General features: G+C 43.4%; 1 protein-coding gene across 1 annotated transcript; it reads right to left on the reverse strand.

Moving 5' to 3' along the window:
- Positions 1-774: 774 nt before the first annotated feature.
- Positions 775-10,775, reverse strand: LOC123736411 (uncharacterized). Its single transcript, XM_045713199.1, has 7 exons — positions 10,667-10,775; positions 10,274-10,318; positions 9,420-9,731; positions 9,227-9,277; positions 6,668-6,784; positions 1,855-1,956; positions 775-1,668 (listed from the first exon to the last, which is right to left on the reverse strand). The coding sequence occupies exons 1-7, from the start codon at positions 10,722-10,724 to the stop codon at positions 1,604-1,606; spliced, it is 750 nt and encodes a 249-aa protein (XP_045569155.1). The 5' UTR covers positions 10,725-10,775; the 3' UTR covers positions 775-1,603.
- Positions 10,776-21,789: the final 11,014 nt, after the last annotated feature.

Consider the following 21,789-nt stretch of genomic DNA (forward strand, 5'->3'; position numbering starts at 1 on the left):
ACTGGAGAACAAGATCGGGTTTAAGTTAAGCTTTTAAGTGAGATGTTTAGTGCTTTAATATTTAATAATTTCAGCCCCACAAACTGATATTCATTATATAAATAGGCATGTTTAATCTTGTCTGGCTTAGCGTTCCAGATAAAGCGAAATATGTTTTGCTCATATGATTTGAAAAACAAATAATCTGGAGAAGGCAACTCCATAAGTAAGCAAGTAAAATAAACTTATATCCCATCAGTGTAATTTTTCCATAAATAAAAAAGTATTTATGTCTCTATCGTTAAAGGATCTTGTCTATTTTTTGTTAACTTTCTACTGAAACGTATTTTGGTAAATCTCTCTCTTGGTCAATTCAATTCAAGGGCTTTATTGGCATGAGAAAGATATGTTAACATTACCATAGCAAGTGAAATAGATAATGGTTGGAGTGGCGGCCATGGCTGGATACTGGCTCTCAGACAGGGGAGACCGCATACTGGACAGCTTTCTGAAGGGACGCTAGAACTACACTGCTATCAAGAACTTATTACCATACCCTGTTAGTGGGTATATGTATATAATAAATGTATAATTGACATTAACACCAATCAGACACTAGCCTGGGTGTCAGTCTGTTTATGCTCTCTTGCCAACTCCTTATGAAATGTTGTAAACATGGCAATTACATAGGGAGTTAGCAATAGAGTAGAAACAGACTGGCACCCAGGCTAAACAGACTATTACATATTATTTGTAAATAAATAAAGATCCCTGAGACAAACTGTTATTTGAAAAGTTTTAATAATAAACATTGCTGTGTGCACCTTGCCTTCAACACTATCATGCAGTCAATTTCAACAAAGATTATAGAAAGGACACTTGATTGCATAAAACGGTGTTAAATAAAAATGTATGTATGTATGTATGTATGTATATATATACACAGAGTGTACAAAACAACACATTATGAACACCTGCTTTTTCCATGACAAAGACTGACCAGGTGAATTCAGGTGAAAGTTATGATCCCTTATTGATGTCACTTGTTAAATCCACTTCAATCATTGTGGATGAAGGGGAGGCGACAGATTAAAGAAGGATTTTTAAGCCTTGAGACAATTGAGACATCGATTGGGAAAAACAAAATATTTACGTGCCTTTGAGCAGGTTATGGTAGTAGGTGCCAGGCCAGTTTGTGTCAAGAACTGCAACGCTGGTGGGTTTTTCACACTCAACAGTTTCACGTGTGTATCAAGAATGGTCCACCACCCAAAGGACAGCCATCCAACTTGACACAACTGTGGGAAGCCTTGGAGTCAGCATCCCTGTGGAACACTTTCAACACCTTGTAGAGTCCATGCCCCTAACGCCAGTTAGTAACTTACTTCAAACTGGGGGGAGGGTGTTCTTAATGTTTTGTACAGTCAATGTATGTATGTACACTTTGTACATTAAGTTTTCAACTTGCCAAGCAACACTATCATGCACTCAATTTGAAAAGAAAAATCACAGAAATCTCAAAGATGCATAAAACGTAAAATATATATATTTTTAAATGTAAAAATAAGTTTGTGTGTGTGTGCGTGTATGTTTGTAGGTATGCACAGTGATTTAGCACAGTGATTTAGCACACTGTCAACGAAAAGTCTTCATTGCTCTGGTCCACCCTCCTGCTTCTCTTTGGAACAGCTGAAAAGACAGATGTTCTGTGTACATGTCATATTCACATACACCTTTAGCTTAAACGACATGTACACAAATCACATTGATTTACTATTTTACTTAGCCTTGCTACAGCCCAAATCATCATACATTACAATTTACACATTACTATTTCCTACTGGCTTATAGGAAGTGATTGACAGGTAAACTGACCTTTAGGGCATTGATGGGAGATGACATAGTGTATAATTAGTCCACAGGTAGCCAGTAGGACAAACACAGTGAGGATGTGACGCCACAGGAAATCAAGTGGCTCTGATGGAAAGAGAGGAGAGAGATCCAGAGAGGGATATCTTTATAATATATGTACTGTAGAATGCAGTAAAATGCTACTTCATTGATTTAGGGCTACACACTGAGTAAACCAAACATTAGGAACAGCTTCCTTAAATATTGAGTTGCACCTCCCCCACCCCATTTTGCCGTCGGAACAGCCTCAATTCGTCGAGGCATAGACTTCACAAGGTGTCGAAAGCATTTCACAGGGATGTTGACCCATGTTGACTTCAATTTTCACAGTCAGTTCAAGTTGGCTGGATGTCCTTTCGGTGGTGAACAATTCTTGATACCAGTGAAGGCTGCTGATGTCACGTCCTGACCAGTAGAGGGTGTAGTTGGGTCAGGACGTGGCAGAAGGGAGTGTGTGTTTTATTGTTTCATTGATTTTGGCCGTGTGACTTCCAATCAGGCACAGCTGTAGAGGGTTGTGGTTGATTGGGAGTCACACATAAGTTGCCTACGTTTCCTTTGTGTTTCGTGGGTAATTGTGCTTGTCACTGTGGTTGCACCTGACCAGGACTGTGTTGGCTGTCAGTTTTTGTTGTTTTTGTAAATTGCGTAGTGTTCGTTTAATTAAATATGACGAACCCTAACTCCGCCGCATTTTGGTCCACTTCTTCCATAGACAGCCGTTACAGAATACCCACCAAACCAGGACCAAGCGTCGGAAGAGGAAGGAGCAGCAGGAGTACAGCGTTATGGACGAATGGACTTGGGAACAAATCCTGGATGGAGAGGGACCATGGACTCAGGCTGGGGATTATCGCCTCCCGCAGTGGGAGATTGAAGCGGCGAGAGCGGAGAGGCGCTATTACGAGGAGAGAGAGCGCAATGAGCGCGAGAGGCAGCCCCAAGAATCTTTTGGGGGGGGGGGGCACACGGGATAGTCGGTGGAGCTGAGGTCGGAACCAGAGCCAGTCGGGATGACATTGGAGGTGAGCGAGGGATATGAGACAGAGACTGTGACAGGGTTAATGGGGAAATTAGGAGAGAGAGAGATGAGAGAGCTGCTAGTGTGGTGCATAAAGTACGGCATTCGCCCTAATGAGCGTGTCGTGGGAATGATGTCACCTGAGGCAGCTCTCCATACTCGTCCTGAGGTGCGTGCTGGTTGTCTGGTAAAGACTGTGCCTGCGCCCAGAAACAGGCCTCCTGCATGTCTTCCCAGCCCTGCACGTCCTGTGCCTACGCCCAGAACCAAGCCTCCTGCATGTCTTCCCATCCTGGTCAAGCCCGTGTCTCCTCCACGGACCAGTCCTCCAGTGCGTCTCCCTATCCTTGTCAAGCCCGTGCCTCCTCCACGGACCAGTACTCCAGTGGGTCTCCCTATCCTGGTCAAGCCCGTGTCTCCTCCACGGACCAGTCCTCCAGTGGGTCTCTCCACCCTGGTCTCTCCTGTGCCACCTCCTCAAACCAGGCATCCAGCGGGTCTTCCCAGACTGGTGAGTCCAGGGCCTGCGCCCAGAGCCAGGTCTCCGTTATGTCTCCCCAGCCTGGTGAATCCTGAGCCGGAACCACCAGAGCTGCCCGCCAGTCAACAGTCACCAGAGCTGCCCGCCAGTCAACAGTGGCCAGACTGCCCCGAGCTGCCAGACTGCCCCGAGCTGCCGGAGCGGCCAGACTGCCCCGAGCTGCCGGAGCGGCCAGACTGCCCCGAGCTGCCGGAGCGGCCAGACTGCCCCGAGCTGCCAGAGCGGCCCAACTGCCCCAAGCTGCCAGAGCGGCCCGACTGCTCCGAGCGGCCAGAGTGGCCCGACTGCTCCGAGCGGCCTACACCTGAGCCACCTCCAGGATAGGTGGGTTGGGGAGGGAGGGTGTAGCACAGTGCCGTCGGTGACGGCAGCCACCCTCCCTTCCCTCCCTTATTGTTTAGGTGTTCTTTTTTGTTGGGGATTTTCTTGTGTTTTCCTTTTTTAGGTGCATCCCGGGGTCTGCACCTTGGGGGGGGGGGGGGTACTGTCACGTCCTGACCAGTAGAGGGTGTAGTTGGGTCAGGACGTGGCAGAAGGGAGTGTGTGTTTTATTGTTTCATTGATTTTGGCCGTGTGACTTCCAATCAGGCACAGCTGTAGAGGGTTGTGGTTGATTGGGAGTCACACATAAGTTGCCTACGTTTCCTTTGTGTTTCGTGGGTAATTGTGCTTGTCACTGTGGTTGCACCTGACAGGACTGTGTTGGCTGTCAGTTTTTGTTGTTTTTGTAAATTGCGTAGTGTTCGTTTAATTAAATATGACGAACCCTAACTCCGCCGCATTTTGGTCCACTTCTTCCATAGACAGCCGTTACAGCTGAGGGGAGGACAGCTCATTATAATGGCTAAAATGGTATAAATGGAATACCTGATACTATTCCACAGAAGCCATTACCACGAGCCCGTCATCCCCAATTAACGTGCCATCAACCTCCTGTGCTTGATACACATGGGAAACTGTAGAGTGTGGAAAATCCATCTTTAGCCTTTTGAGGTAGATTTAACAAGTGCTTGCCTCGAAGCGAGCATAAAAGGCATGTAGCTCGTCTGGTAGGCCCTCGTCACTGGGCAGCTCGCGGCTGGATTTCCCTTTGTGGTCCGTAATAGTTTTCAAGCCCTGCCACATCCGACTAGCGTCAGAGCCGGTGTAGTAGGATTCAATCTTAATCATGTTGTAACGGCTGTCGTGGTGAATGGATGACCAAAATGCAGACGGGATGTGAATGCTCATCTTTCTATTTAATTAGAATAAAATGAACAAAAAAACAAAGAAACAATAGACCGACAGGAACAGTTAGCAGGCTAACATAAAGCAGGGCTAAAACAACAACCCACAAACCAGGTGAAAAACACACTCCTAATATATGACTCCCAATCAGGAACAACGATATCCAGCTGTTCCTGATCAGGAGTCACAAGACTAACACAGAAACAGAACAACTAGAAACTACATACAACACACAACTTCTGCCACGTCCTGACCAAATACTAAACAACTACTCCCTCTGCTGGTCAGGACGTGACACATGTATTGCCGCATTGACTGTATCATGGTTTGTCGGAGGGCTTTGCGGGATTTCTTGTAAGCATCCGGATTAGTGTCCCGCTCCTTGAAAGTGTCCCGCTCCGGATGTTGCCTGTAATTCCATGGCTTCTGGTTGGGATATCAACGTACGGTCACTTTGGGGGTGAAGTCGTTGATGTACTTATTGATGAAGCCAGTGACAGAGGTGGTATACTCCTCAATGCCATTGAAGGAATCCCGGAACATAGTCTGTGCTAGCAAAACAGACCTGTAGCGTAGCATCCACGTCATCTGACCACTTCCGTATTATCCGAGTCACTGGTACTTCCTGCTTTAGTTTTTGCTTGTAAGCAGGAATCAGGAGGATAGAATTATTGTCAGATTTACCAAATGGAGGGCGAGGGAGAGCTTTGTATGCGTCTCTGTGTGTGGAGTAAAAGTGGTTTTAGAGTTTTTTTCCTCTGGTTGCACGTGACATGCTGGTCTTAGTGCCAGCATCGGTTTCTGGTGGTAAATAGACGGCTACGAATAATATAAATGAGAACTCTTGGTAGATAGTGGTCTACAGCTTATCATGAGGTCCTCTATCTCAGGCGAGCAATACCTGGAGACTTCTTTAATATTAGACATCGGTCACCAGCTGTTATTCACAAATAGATACACACCCCCGCCCCTCGTCTTACCAGACGTAGCTTCTCTGTCCTGCCGATGCACAGAACCCAGCCAGCTCTATATTATCCGTGTCGTCATTCAGCCACGACTCGGTAAAAGGTAATATATTACAGTTTTTAATCTCCAGTTGGTCAAACAGTCTTGATCGCAGATCATCCATTTTATTTTCCAATGATTGCACATTGGCCAATAGAACAGATGGTAGTAGAGGTTTACTCACTCGCCTATGAATTTTCAGAAGGCAGCCCGATCTCCGCTCACTTTTCCTCAATCTTTTCTTCACACAAATGACAGGGATTTGAGCCTGTTCTCGAGAAAGCAGTATATCGTTCGCTTCGGATTCGTTTAAAGAAAAAAATCTTTGTCCAGTTCGAGGTGAGAAATCGCTTTTATGATATCCAGAAGCTCTTTACAAATAACGTGAAAAAAATGAACAAAATAGCACAGCTCGTTAGGAGCCCGTAAAACAGCAGCCATCCCCTCCGGTAGCATAATAACATTATCCCATTCTTCTGCAGAGAAGAATGGGAGAAACTCCCCAAATCCAGGTGTGCCAAGCTTGTAGCGTCATACCCAAGAAGATTCGATGCTGTTATTGCCGCCAAAGATACTTCAACAAAGTACTGTGTAAAGGGTCTGAATACTTTTGTAAATATGATATTTCAGTTTCTTTTTATTATAAGCAAAAATGTCTAAAAACCTTTTGTTGCTTTGTCATTATGGGTTATTGTATGTAGATTGATGTGGATCAAAAACAATTTAATGCATTGAAAACAAGGCTGTAACATAACAAAAATGTGGAAAAGTCATGGGGTCTGAATACCGAAGGCACTGAATGTTGGGAATGACAGTGCTCGAAATTAACTTTGGATTGTTCATGGAGCTAACCAAGGAGCTACAGTATAAGATCATTCTAAAAGTAAATATACAAGTGTTACACATTTTGTACTTGTTGTCAGAGAGAATCACCAGCAGATTCTATTGTCCTGTTAAACCACAATGCTGTATATTATTCATACCTTTCCCCATTGGAGTCAGTGTGGGGTCAGTGGTGTTTCCTGTAGAGATCTCAGAGGTTGTGATGAATGGAGCATTTGGTTCAGTAGAATGAGGAGTCAGGATGACAAGTAAGGTTTCTGAAATGAAAACAATATCAATTGTAACGGCCGTCATATGAAGTGGACCAAGGCGCAGCGGGTTGAGTGCTAATTTTAACTTTATTTAGAACACTTACAAAACAAGAAAACGAACGGCCGCCGACAAACAGTAATGCAGGCTACACACAGCTATGCAATAACAACCTCCCACAAGTCCCATAAGAAACACACCCCTATACATAGGACCTTCAATCAAAGGCAACGAGGAACAGCTGCCTCCAATTGAAGGCCCAATCCCAATTAACTAAACATATAACTAAACACCCTAGATCTAACATAGAACTACACAACATAGAACATAACCAAAAACCCCGGACTACTCTAAACAAACACCCCTCTACATAAACACATATACCAACAAACCCCGAACCACATAAAACAAACACCCCCTGCCACGTCCTGACCAAACTATAATAACAAATAACCCCTTTACTGGTCAGGACGTGACATCAATGGACATTATCTTATTTAGAATTGTTGATTTCTTTAAAATCCGTAGTTTGAGTTGAGGTACATTATTCATATTAATCATTAATTAATTATGAATTATTCAAATTAATACTCGAGACATCTAATAAGTATAGGGTTGACGTGTTGTGTACTTACAATTGGATATTAGCAATAAAAATGAAATAGCCTATAGCTATGAAATGGTATAGCCTACCTGGCTGACATGAAAATAAACCACGGGGAAAAAGCGTCCTCCATTCGCTATTTAAGGGCATAGATGACATGTATTTTTCCCTGCTGCCCCTGTTTCAATACAGTTGCATGATAATGGTCCATTCTAAATCAAAACAAATGTCACACATATATTGTTTACTATATGTAAAGACAAGATTAAATCAAGAATAGTCTGATGGGTGACAATATTAGCCTATCACTTGTGAATGATGCCCAGCATAAAAAACAATGCCTTTCTTTTGCGACTTGTTTGAATCATAGTCAATCATCTCATGTAGCCTAGCCCATAGGCCTATATGTTTTAATAAGGTTTATATCACAACTAAAGTGGCCAAATAGGCTCTACATTTTAAGCAGTTTTAAGAAGTTAACAGGCAGCGCATGAGCAGCGCATGAGTTTCAAGTTTGAGGAAGATCATTTTCACCATAAAAATGCACCTTTAAAATAAAAACATGACACGCATAATTGCATTTGCGTCACTTTTAATAATGCTGTTTTCCGCTAATGGAACATTTGCACTTGTAGCCTACTACCATGTACCCATTGCTGTTGTATTCATTTGAGATCTATCACATACCACAACTGTCCCAGACTATGTCTGGAATATGTATTTCTCGCAAAGAATAGGTCGAATTTTGTACTTTGGGGGATAGTAGATTGACATAGGCTAGTGCTTTTGCTGTTCGTTAGGCCTACTCATCTTGTTGGCTGACAAAAAGTAAATGTGGACAGTTCTTCCAATATCTTAAATAGGCACATCGGAATTGGGCAAGGGTCTTAATTTATAGTCTGTGAGAAAGACCTGATCAGGTGACAGAGCCTTGTGAGTGAGAACGCTTCGGATAGCGCAGCACACTCAGGGAGAAGGGCGCAATGCAGCACTCCGGGCTGCAAAAGGCATGGATTTTTTTAGGAGCATTACGGCAACATAGGGGATGCCGCCATGTAATTCGAGGCATTTACAATGGCTTGTCAAATAGTGAATGAGAGACTACTGGAGTGTGTACAGCCTGCGCAAAGAACAGAGCAGAGCTCATGCCGTTCAAGCAACGTTTTTCAAATCATCATTAGAGTCTCATCATTCAGCCTTACTGTGTATTAAAAATCTAAACATGTAGCCCATCGTTTGTAGAACAACTATAGTTACATTAATAATTCTAAATTAAGCATTTAAGAGTACTTATTTCTTTGTTAACCGCTCAACACAGAATAGCCGTGTGCACACTCCCTCAAATCCTTTAAGAAAATATTAATATTAAATGTTTTTACTTTGTTCAATTGTATTCTTAATACTATAAAATAATACAAAATAATACCACAGAATTATTAGCAAATCTTGTCTGCTAAAAGAACTAGTGTAGCCCACAGCCATTTGGCATAGCCACATCAGGACCTAACAGAAGGACAACTCAGAGTATGCTCTTCTTTTCTTCTGAAATAGATTAAATATTCTTCATATGATGTTTCTGTAGACCTGTCTAAAATAAATGATGGATTTATTGTGAAGGTGTGGGCTATATTAATTGGATTTATTAGACTTTTTAAAATGGCTTGTAGGCTATGTGTGGAAGAAAGGAGATGCTAAATGTGTTTATGTTAATTAACGGTCAGTCACCATGAGACCGACAGTTAGTTGCTTGACAATCACTGGCTGACAAAATTTCCAGACCTCCACAGCCCTAAGAAGCACCACAAAGTACATTTAAAAGAAGAAACAAAACTAATGTGTAGCCTACCTGTTGGAAAGTGTTTAGTTGTTGGATCACTAATGTGATCTCCCACCAGATCTAAAAACATTTTGGGGATTGAAATGTGGTGTTTAGTTTGTGGGTCAGAATGAAAATAGTCATTAAAGAATATTTTAAAATCAAAGTGAGTCAGATAATGAAGACCTGCAGCCCTGATAGATTTGTTTAGATAATGACTCACCTGTAAAGCTGTACCCATCACTGCGTGGAGAGAGAGAGTTTGGTCCTGAGCTCACTCTGTAGTCACAGCTCACCTCCTTACTCCTCACTGACTGTAGACCACTGATCAGATCACTATGATTTGGAGTGAATTGACAGAACTCCTGTCTGGGTGCTGAGGTGGATTGTCTCTTCTTGATCTTTGCTGTGAAGGATGGCTGACTCTCCTCTCCAACATACAGGTTACAGGTGGTGTCAGGACTGACGGATCCAGGAATCAAACAGATGATGGTGAAGTACATGTAACGATGGACTATAATGTCCGGTTTTGGATCTGTTGGGAAAAGACAGAGTCTCCTTTTTGCATCACTCTATTTGAATGTAATGTATATGTCACAAGTGATACTGACTCTTAGTAAAGTAATTCCTGCCATTCTCTTTATATTAAGTAACAGCATGTCTTATTTGATATCATGCCTTTTTATGAGTGCCATTTAATCATGTGTGCTATGTGTTTACAATTATTGCCTTTCATTTATTTCCTTATATTCTCTCGTGTGAAATCAAATTTAATCGCAAGACTATTTTGCTTGCTTGAATAACGTGGGGGATGATGGAGTGTGTCACTTGTCATTTAATTATAAATTATTGTTCAAGGTTTAAGTACTCATAGATATTGTTTCACTTGAAATACATTTCAAAAACAAAAACAATTATGTCACTATTGTCTATTAGATGATAACAGTGCATCTACAATTATGCAGTTTAGGTTAACAAGATAACTTTGATTGATTGATGTAATATTATGTAGTAAAAATAGTTAGACATAAAAACTTAAGTAATAAACGTTAAATAATTCCAGTATTTAACACTCACGGTGACCTTGGTAATGACCTTGGGCTTCGATGTATTGGAAGCTGTCTGGAAATAACAAAATAGGTGTTGATCAGGAAAATGTGCCTTTCTAAATAGTAAATAAACATGAGAGACAGGAACACTTTGCTGAAGTTGGTAAAGTATCATAAGTTGGTAAAGTATCATATACTACAATGGATCCATTGGCATGTTATCAAGCAGTAGCCATTCTGATCTGAACAAAATATAATGATAGAGAAAAATACATCAATAAGATGGTCAATGGAATAGGACACTTATTACAGCCATGAGATTCAGAAATATATAAAGACTTCCTGAAGTAAAATATTAAAGAGGAGAGAGAATCCTGTAGCACTAACAGATGATGGAACTTGGAATGGAGGAATAACTCACCGAAAAGGAGGATGACCAAAAACAGATGACCAGCCATATCAGGGATGAACAACGCCATTTGTCAGACATGTACAGACTGTTAGTCTGACTTAACAGAAGAAGGTGACTGTGTCAGAGAGGGTTGTTTGAATAGAGAAGTAGACGTGGAGCTTGATCACAGGAAAACCACAGATAGCAGAAACCAGTCTCATACGGCAAGTGTGGCTAATGTTGCAGAGGAACATTCAGAATAATTTATCAGTCATTATTTTTGTTGTCTGTAGCTATTTGTCTTTAACAGCTGATATTTTCCATCACTAGATGGCCTCAATTACATTTTCAAGAACAAAAAACTAGCTGTCTGAGTAAAAGATTTGTGTTTCAATTTTTCATGTTATGTTTTTAACAAACTTATTTGTGGTTGAGCTTTATGATCTCTAAAGCGTAGTAAAACGCCACTTTGATCACAGCTTGAATTGTTTGACCTGCCCAAGTGAGCAGCTCTGTTCCTGTGAGTGTCTGCGTACAGGATGAGCCTGGCAGATTAAATCAGCCCTCTTAATAGAAGTAACAGTGAGACACATGAAGAGATGGAGGAGTCTGACAGCTCAGCTGAACTAAGTCTCTCTCTCTCTCTGATGACTCCAGAAATCACTTTCCTCTGATGAAGTTCTGTGAGAATTGTATAATATAGCGGTTAGCACAAATTTACTGACAGCCTAATCGCTCCTTATTATTTCAGACAATCTCGGTTAACCCAGAACTAAAGCATTTCGTAAATGGTCAGGTGCTTGATAACGTTCTGAGTCCATGTGTGTTAAGAGAAGAGAACAGAACGAGGATCAGAACCGGAACAAAGAGCTCCACCCTTTGTCTTTGCAAGTTACAGGCAAGTCTATGGGCCAAATGTCCCAGAGTTAGATAAACTTATGGATACCATTTTTTTGTCCCTGCGTGCAGTTTGAAGTAATTTGCTAAGTAGCATTACAACAAACAGAATGCTAAAATATCCAATGAGGAACATGGTAAAATGGCACAACAGTACATTGTTTACAAACATTCAGATAGTCTTCTTACCCTGAATTGTGACTGTTGAAGACTCACTGTGTATGGATCTAACCTGCTAACCATTAATACTGTACTGCCATTGTAATACAGTACTGTACTGCCATTGTATTTTGACCTCAGCAGGTTAACTTTGACCTGTTCATCTGAGCAGCTGGGCTCCTGTAGAAGAAACACTGCGTTACAGAGACAGGAGGAGTCTGACAGCTGAACTGAGTCTCTCTCTCTGATGACTGTAGGACACACTGTCAGACTAGGCTGAGGAAGGCCTGTGAGATCAGAGGAAAATAATATTTCACACTACGGCGATGTGTTAAGTCTCGAATATTGTCTAAGTCTTATGTTCCCTTAATCAATATCATTGTACCCATAAGCTGAGAACACAGAGACAGTGAATGACATCTCCATGTTAAGTTAACTAGCCTTTTACTAAACAGATGACAGTGACTGACTAAAATATTGTTAGCACATTTCATTGAATGGGGAAACTAAAATCGTTAAAATGGAAAAACTACTTTAAAACTAAAGTGTGTGGAGATCTTACTATGTCACCTTTAACAATGTTATCTCACTAACCTTGAGCTTGGAGGGATGAAACAGCATCTAGCAATGACAAAAAGTCAAACGAGCATCTTACTCATTCTGGGAGAAAAAAACATCCTTCAAATGTCTTTGTGTGTCTTCTGTTGTCCATTTACAGTGCATTTATACAGATGCTGTACATTAGTTAAATGGAGACTGTTCATTAGCAGTAACAACTCAATCACACAGCACATAATGACTTACATTTCACATGCTGATTATTTAATTGTTTTATATACAGTACCATAAATGAACATTTGTACAGCATGGTCAACCAACCGGCAGGTCAGTTTTCTTAGGTGACGAGAGGTGGATATTATACTATAGGAGAGTAATCATAGCTATGATACATAGTGAAAGTATGCATGTGAGCTCAGTTCTTCATGTGTAGTTTATAACCAGACATACAGTACTATTAACATAGAGACCAGCCCTCATACAAGTCTGAAAGAAAGTCACCTTTATTGAATGAATATAAACAAGACTGAGAGAGAGAGAGGGAGAAAGAGGAAAAACATGCATCTTTCCACATCCAAAGATCTTGAGATGGCTTTTGAGCATTCACAAGGCCAAGCAAGGTCTGCTTTATATTCTTGTACTACGGGAATTATTTGACCGCAGCCCCAATTGAAAACCCTGAATGAATATAACATGAATATGAAGAATATCAATAGTTTTTCATCGCTCTGCTAATGTACAGTATGATTTCCTGTGACATATTTCATTTCCAGGATCTCCTCCAACTGTTTCCTGCTTGTCAGGTGACCGTCTCTCTCCCGCAGGGACTGCTGGGTAGATGAGAGGCGCTGCTTGGTGGCATCCAGCTCCTGTCTGGTCGTCTCCAGGGTGTTCATCTTCTCCTCCAGCTGACACACAAACAGAGGAGATTCTCTCTCTCTCCTCTCTCTCTCTCTCTCTCTCTCTCTCTCTCTCTCTCTCTCTCTCTCTCTCTTCTTAAACTATGATGAGAAATCTTTCACTTTCTGTCTCACACAAACACTATATATATATATTTCGGAGGGGTTTGCCCGAGCCCTCCGAAGTTGCGGAGGGGTCGGGCAAACCAGTTGTGGCGGCGTCAGACGGATCAGTTGTGGTGGTGTTGGACGGGCCAGTTGCAGCTGCTGAAGTTGCGGCGGTGTCGGACGGACCAGTTGTGGCAACGTAGACCTCGGAAACTGGGGCCGGATTCACGAAAGATTACTTACGAAAAAACGTAAAAAGTTTCTTAAGTGACATTGACATTAGTGACGTGCTTGAAACCAATAAATAAGCCTATGTGACAGGGATGATAGGATTTGGTTATTTTGTTGTTTTTCACACATTAGTCATTATAGCCATCAGACTAGCTATATCAAAACCAAAAATGGATAACCAAGGAAAGCGCAATAAAAACTTCAGCAAACAAGAGCTTGAAGTGATGGTGGAGGAAATAGCAACCAGGAAAAGGTTACTGTGGGGGAGACTTCATAACTGCGCGGTCACTGCAGAGACCAAAAAGAGAGGATGGGCGAGAGTGGCCAAGTCTGTCTCTGCTGTCGGGGGTATGGAAAGGGACAGTGACGCTTAAAAAATAAGTGGTCCGACATCAAGTCGGTTGCTAAGTAGAAGGGAGCTGAGAGACCATTCATGTGGACAAGCTGGAGGAGAAGGTGTCGTCCATGATAGGAGAGGCGGTGGTAGAGGCACTGCGCAACCGGTAAGTTAGGTAGCTCTGTTAGCTAGCTAATGCATAATGACATTAGCCAACATAGCTAACGACGTTAACATTAGCTAAATTATTCAAGTTCTTCTTTGTAAATTGACGAGATAGCGCTAGCTATTTAACACTTGTAGAATATTGTAATATATTGTTAATCATTTATAGGCCAGACATGCACCTGTATTAGGAAGGTATGTTTGTATTAATTAAGTACCATTAGACATACACCTGTATTAAATCAAATCAAATCAAATGTTATTAGTCACATGCGCCGAATACAACAGGTGTAGACCTTACAGTGAACCGCTTACTTACGAGCCCCTAACCAACAGCTCAGTTTCAAATACGGATAAGATAAGAGATAAAAGAGATAAAAGTAACAAGTAATTAAAGAGCAGCAGTAAAAAATAACAATATATACAGGGGGGTGCCGGAACAGAGTCAATGCCATGATGTCATGATTACTATATATATTTGTTAACCTTTGTATGCTTGCAATGTGCAATGATGGAAAAGTACTGGGTAATGGAGCTGTACTGCTTTAGTTCTCAGGCTGAGAACTGTCTGCACCTGCTGATAGTCACGCAACCTCAAGTGCGGCTTATAGTAGATTGAGAAACCACAGTCTAGACATGTTTTTCTAATCTTAGATACATTGTATCTAATCCAATGCAACGATGTTAAGGTATGATTGAAGGTAGGTTGTCCACATCCAGTAGTATAAAGAGTGGTCAGGGCGTGACAGGGGGTGTTTTTGTGTCTGATCTATGTTTTCTAGTTCTATGTTTAAATTCTAGATTTATATTTCTATGTTTGGATTATTTGGGGTTGATCTCTAATTGGAGGCAGCTGATCCTCATTGCCTCTGATTAGAGATCATATTTATGTAGGGGTTTTTCTCATTGTCATTTGTGGGTTATTGTCTTTTGAGTAGTGTGTTGTCCTCTCTGCGTCACAGGTTTTTGTAATTCTAGTTTATTAGCTGTATTGCATTCAGTTTTACTTTTAATAAATATGTGGAACTACGAAAACGCTGCATCTTGGTCCGCTCCTTATAACAACCGTGACAGAGCGTTGTCTCCTGTTTAGCCACTCAGATCTTTACTATAGGCTACTGAGGTATTCTGTATGTGAATATCTGTCTGCAATTGCATTTTATTGCTAAGGAGTTTTATACCAAGGTTCCTGTGTCTGTGTCATCTATCTAAAATACTGAATGTTAAAGGAAACTTACATCACCCCATGCAAAGGACCACCCAACATTTGGCGAGCTTGCCAGGAGTGAGTGACCACTGATCTTCGTCCCACTGTGCAGCACATCAAATTATAAGGTAAACAGACGCCTGTTAAACCAAAGGTCTGAAATTAGAAGAAGCACTGTGTGGTTGATGACTCATTCCAGTATGTAAGTGGCACCTCACTCATGGGGTTGATAATTACAGGAACAGTCGGTACCTAATTTTATGTACAAGCCAGTAATATAAGGTATATGTGATAAATGACACAGAACCTCAGGTGTAATAGTTAGAAATTCCCGAGGGTCTAATGGAACCTTGTGTGAGGAACTTGGTTATAGATTAGGATGAACCAAGTCAGTACTGAGGTACTGGGTGACAAGTGATTGAGGGAAGGCACAGGTTTTTAAAGAATTGTTGTGTATGGTGTTCTTACCCCAGGGAAGACACTGGATTTATGTATGGTGACCTTACAACTAAGGGAAGACACTGGATTTATGTATGAGGGAAGGATTTTTTTTTTTTATATACACTGCTCAAAAAAATAAAGGGAACACTTAAACAACACAATGTAACTCCAACTCAATCACACTTGTGAAATCAAACTGTCCACTTAGGAAGCAACACTGATTGACAATACATTTCACATGCTGTTGTGCAAATGGAATAGACAACAGGTGGAAATTATAGCCAATTAGCAAGACACCCCCAATAAAGGAGTGGTTCTGCAGGTGGGGACCACAGACCACTTCTCAGTTCCTATGCTTCCTGGCTGATGTTTTGGTCACTTTTGAATGCTGGCGGTGCTTTCACTCTAGTGGTAGCATGAGACGGAGTCTACAACCCACACAAGTGGCTCAGGTAGTGCAGCTCATCCAGGATGGCACATCAATGCGAGCTGTGGCAAGAAGGTTTGCTGTGTCTGTCAGCGTAGTGTCCAGAGCATGGAGGCGCTACCAGGAGACAGGCCCGTACATCAGGAGACGTGGAGGAGGCTGTAGGAGGGCAACAACCCAGCAGCAGGACCGCTACCTCCGCCTTTGTGCAAGGAGGAGCAGGAGGAGCACTGCCAGAGCCCTGCAAAATGACCTCCAGCAGGCCACAAATGTGCATGTCTGCTCAAACGGTCAGAAACAGACTCCATGAGGGTGGTATGAGGGCCCGACGTCCACAGGTGGGGGTTGTGCTTACAGCCCAACACCGTGCAGGACGTTTGGCATTTGCCAGAGAACACCAAGATTGGCAAATTCGCCACTGGCGCCCTGTGCTCTTCACAGATGAAAGCAGGTTCACACTGAGCACGTGACAGACGTGACAGAGTCTGGAGACGCCGTGGAGAACGTTCTGCTGCCTGCAACATCCTCCAGCATGACCGGTTGGGCGGTGGGTCAGTCATGGTGTGGGGTGGCATTTCTTTGGGGGGCCGCACAGCCCTCCATGTGCTCGCCAGAGGTAGCCTGACTGCCATTGGGTACCAAGATGAGATCCTCAGACCCCTTGTGAGAACATATGCTGGTGCGGTTGGCCCTGGGTTCCTCCTAATGCAAGACATTTACATTTTTTATTTTTTTTATTTTTTACATTTTAGTCATTTAGCAGACGCTCTTATCCAGAGCGACTTACAGTAGTGAATGCATACATTTCATACAATTTCATTAAAAAAAAAAAATTCTGTGCTGGCCCCCCCGTGGGAATCGAACCCACAACCCTGGTGTTGCAAACACCATGCTCTACCAACTGAGCTACAGGGAAGACAATGCTAGACCTTATGTGGCTGGAGTGTGTCAGCAGTTCCTGCAAGAGGAAGGCATTGATGCTATGGACTGGCCCGCCCGTTCCCCAGACCTGAATCCAATTGAGCACATCTGGGACATCATGTCTCGCTCCATCCACCAACGCCACATTGCACCACAGACTGTCCAGGAGTTGGTGGATGCTTTAGTCCAGGTCTGGGAGGAGATCCCTCAGGAGACCATCCGCCACCTCATCAGGAGCATGCCCAGGTGTTGTAGGGAGGTCATACAGGCACGTGGAGGCCACACACACTACTGAGCCTCATTTTGACTTGTTTTAAGGACATTACATCAAAGTTGGATCAGCCTGTAGTGTGGTTTTCCACTTTAATTTTGAGTGTGACTCCAAATCCAGACCTCCATGGGTTGATAAATTGGATTTCCATTGATTATTTTTGTGTGATTTTGTTGTCAGCACATTCAACTATGTAAAGAAAAAAGTATTTAATAAGATTATTTCTTTCATTCAGATCTAGGATGTGTTGTTTAAGTGTTCCCTTTATTTTTTTGAGCAGTGTATGTATCATTGCTGGGATTATAGATTTGGTGTGACGGAAAGAGACCCTGGAGACAGGCTGGGGAGTATCGGCAACCGCGGGTGACGAGGAGAGCACCGAGCTACGCAGAAATGCGCACGGTGTCGCCCATACGCACGCACAGTCCTGGCTGCCGGGCGAGAGTTGGCCGGCAGCCAGGGCGAAGTGCGCCGACGCAGCGCATCTGGCCACCAGTGCGTCTCCTCCGTCCAGCTTATCCTGCGCCTGCTCTACGCACGGCAGCCCTCACTCTCCAGCACAGCCCAGTTTGCCCTGTGCCTGCGCCCCGCCCGTGCCGGGCTACAGTGACCTCTCAGCCAGGACAGGGTGTGCCAGCCCTGAGTTGCAGACCGCCGGTACGCCTCCACGGCCCAGTGTGCCCCGTGCCCGCTCTGCGCACCCAATCCCCAGTCCGGGGAGACCGGTCCCAGCTCCACGCAGGAGGCCTCCAGCGACGCTCCTCAGCCCTGAGCCTCCAGCGACGCTCCTCAGCCCGGAGTCTCCAGCGACGCTCCTCAGCCCGGAGTCTGCAGCGACGCTCCTCAGCCCGGAGTCTCCAGTGACGCTCCTCAGCCCGGAGTCTCCAGCGACGCTCCTCAGCCCGGAGTCTCCAGTGACGCTCCTCAGCCCGGAGTCTCCAGCGACGCTCCTCAGACCGTTGTCTCCAGCGACGCCTCTCAGCCTGGAGCCTCCAGCGACACTCCTCAGCCCGGAGTCTCCAGCGATGCCGTGCAGCCCAGAGTCTTCTGAAAGGGAGCTACGCCCAGAGCCAGAGCCACCTCCGTAGTGGGAGGATTGGGAAGGGGTGGGTGTAGCACAGGGACTGTCGTTGACGGTGGCCACCCTCCCTTCCCTCCCTTTAGGTTTGGGGTTGTTTTTGTGGGGTTTTTGTTTTTGAGGTGCATTCGGGGTCTGCACCTTGGGGGGGGGTACTGTCACGTGCTGACCAGTAAATGGGGTTATTTGTCATTGTAGTTTGGTCAGGGCGTGGCAGGGGGTGTTTGTTTAGTGTGTTTTGGTGTTTTTGGTTTAGGTTCTATGTTTTCTATTTCTATGTTTAAATCTAGTTTTCTATTTCTATGTTGGGTTTTTGGCAATGACCTCCAATTATAGGCAGCTGGTTGTCGTTGTCTCTAATTGGAGGCCATATTTAGTTGTGTTTGTTTCACTTGTGTTTTGTGGGTGGTTATTTCCTGTATAGTCTGTGCACCTTATGGGACTGTTTCGTCGTATGTTATTTTGTTTAAGTGTTATCTTTAAATAAATTAAGTATGAGCACTTTACCCGCTGCGCTTTGGTCCAATCCTTACGACACCTATGACAATTGCGTATTGGGAAAGACATGTTGTGAGTTTACTCTTCCATTACATCCACAAGAGAGGAGACAGGGAGACCCCCGTACTCAAGTTAAAATACAATTGAAACCAATTGTGGTTATACAGTATGTGGAACCATTTACAATAGCGTAGTTAGTGAAAATAGAAAATAGAACTGAGTTGGTTTTATCATCCTATATTAAGTTCTACTACCCGTATACGAGGATAGAACTGGGGTTTTCTACAGTACCATACAGATAAGTCACTCAGTCCACATGACATAGAACCTGATTAAAACAAAATCACGGGGCTCTGTGACAGATTCAACCAAGGGCAGTGCAGAGACAGTGGGTCCCACACCAATGAAACATATTCATCCTAAACAATATTTACAGGACAAATACCCCTACTTGAAAACCGACCTGGACTGGGTGTTTTGTAAATGGAATAAATGGACAAACAAAGAAGAAAAGTACAGGTATCCGGTCACAGGAACATTTGATAAGACTAAGTGTGATGTTATAAGTGACATAGTCAAGGGAAGTCAAGCCAGTAAGAAGAAGAGTAATAAGAAGGTTACCATACTGTCAGCCACTATATTGGGACTAATTCGGACTGAAGGGGAGACGTTTTATGCTCAAAGTCAGTTGAAACAGTTGAAGAGTCAATGGGTGGCGGAACAAGGGAAAAAGGGGGACCCAGGATATGGGCCCCTTCACCCTACAGCTCCCCCACCTTCTGAAGATAATGAAGGAGGTGTGGAAGTGAGAAGGTTTATACCCTTTAATACCTACTGGTTCAAAGGTAATTATTAAGGGGGAACTAATGAAAGAAGGTGAAGAAGGGTTAAAGGGTGAGAGTCTACAAACGGGAGAAAAAGAATAGAACGAGATGAAGAAAAAAGTTTCAGTAATTGGTAAATTGCGGAATTCATGTCCCCCGTGTCCTTGTCAACCCCTCTTGGAAACCCAGGCAAAGACAAAGACAGGAAGATTCCGCATATGGCCAGCAATTCATGTAAGGACAGTAGTGGACCCTGAGTTCCGGAGAAGGACTGGGAAACAGGCAGTAAGAAAATAGTAGCATACAAACTAGTGAGAAATGCCAGACATATGGAAGAACAAAGTTTGGAACGTGTAAAATGAAACTGTGTTTTCGAAGAACAATGGAAATACTTAAGGCGTAAAGTCCGCGTTCACCGAAAAACAACTGAGGGAACAACAGGATGATGATTCTGAGGAAAACATGAGTAGACTATCTGACTATACATTTGGACCCGACTCAGATATCAGAGATTGGATAGATAACCTGAAACAGGAATGGCTTGAGGAATTGGGAGACCATTCTGAAGCCACCGAGAACATGTTTTATAACATAGCCTGCCACAACCTCCCAGAGTAAGTACAGACGCAACTGAGGGATGTCGTGGGCTGAGATAGAAAGGCGGGTAGGGAACACAAGGATTATATGAGACACCACTGTTAGAACTGGCTTCGTGATAAGAAAGCAGAGAAATCAAGAAAACAGGGGCTTGATGGCACAGTAAAAAAGGCCCAATTGGAGGAGAGCAATACAGGAGGTGAGCCTGACATGGTGATGATGAACACTCCTGCTCCTCCAGTGCCCCCAAGTCGACATGCGCCGCAACCACAGCCCAAAGTACCTTATGCACAATTTCCCCCTCAGACCTATGGGAACCCACAACCATGGGGCCCACCATCACCCAGAATGCCACCTATGCAATGCTGGGGTTGTGGACAATTTGGACACACGAGGAACCAATGTCCACAAAATCCTCAATATCAAGGATGGGCTGCAACACCTGGAGTGAACCGAAGAGGGAGAGGAAATTTCAGAGGAGGAAACAGAGGAGGATACCAACAACAAGGTGGATATCAGCAGCAACCCAAAATCTATGGAGCACCTCCCCAGCAGGCACAAGGAGGTTACCAGCCTGGTCCTGGCCACCAAGGAGGACGCGGTGGAAATCAACCACCGAGAGGGGGAAGAGGAGGTGTCTGGCCACAAGGAAATCAGAACACCTTTTCCTGACAATCAGCAATAAAGAGGCCCAGACCCTTTCCTCCAGTGTCCCCAGTACATATTCGAAGATGGGAAAAAAGACCTGACCTCTCTGACACTGCCCTGACTGATGCTGACATGGAGCTTTTCGTTGACGGTTCTGCATATATATTAAGGCAAATGAAAGTTCACATGTTCCAGAAAGCATTTCTGCCAAAAAACGAACTTTGATCAAAAAATGATGTTACGTTCAAATGCCTTTGCTGCGAAGTAGTGACGCGCAACATATGCCTAGTTTCCTGAAACGAGTCACAAATGTGATAGGCTGAAGTTTCAGAAGGACAGGATGAGGCAAGAGTCTTGTGAAACTTTCCACCCTGCTGTGGTGTGTGGGTGCATGTGTATGTGTGCACTTGCACACACCTGTTTTTAGGTGTGGATACGTGACAGCATATATGTACTGGTTTGTATGGTATCTGTTGACTGTCTTTACCCCCCTCACTGTAGAATTGACCACAATACAAAGAATCTGGTTGCAAGAGCAAAAATATCAATTTCCTTGACTACCTACTGTATAGTCCATAACACCAATGGTTGGTTTCCCAGACCCAGATTAAGCCTACCATTGGAGTAAAAATATGTAAATTGTCCATTGAACATGCTTTTTAGTTCAGGATTAGGCATTAACTGTCTCTGGGAAACCGTCCCAAAGAGGTTCTGTTCGATGACAAGGTAGTTAAAAGGACTGAAAGAAACATTTAGGAAAAAGAGCACCTTGATCTTCACCAATGGCCTGAAAACGATGACATAGATAACAGTACATATTTTTACCATTATCTTGAATAATCAAGATCAAAATCAAATAATGTCAAATACTAACAAAGACGAGGGAA

This window comes from Salmo salar, unplaced genomic scaffold (genome assembly GCF_905237065.1).
Source record: "Salmo salar unplaced genomic scaffold, Ssal_v3.1, whole genome shotgun sequence".
In the NCBI taxonomy this organism is placed as follows: domain Eukaryota; kingdom Metazoa; phylum Chordata; class Actinopteri; order Salmoniformes; family Salmonidae; genus Salmo; species Salmo salar.

Excerpts from the sequence above, each read along its gene's own strand:
- LOC123736411 (XM_045713199.1), bottom strand. The coding sequence starts at position 10,724 with ATGGCGTTGTTCATCCCTGATATGGCTGGTCATCTGTTTTTGGTCATC. Across the intron at positions 9,278-9,419 it reads TGATGGGTACAGCTTTACAG|ATCTGGTGGGAGATCACATT; the intron begins GTGAGTCATTAT and ends AAATGTTTTTAG. Across the intron at positions 1,957-6,667 it reads ACTGACTCCAATGGGGAAAG|AGCCACTTGATTTCCTGTGG; the intron begins GTATGAATAATA and ends TCTTTCCATCAG.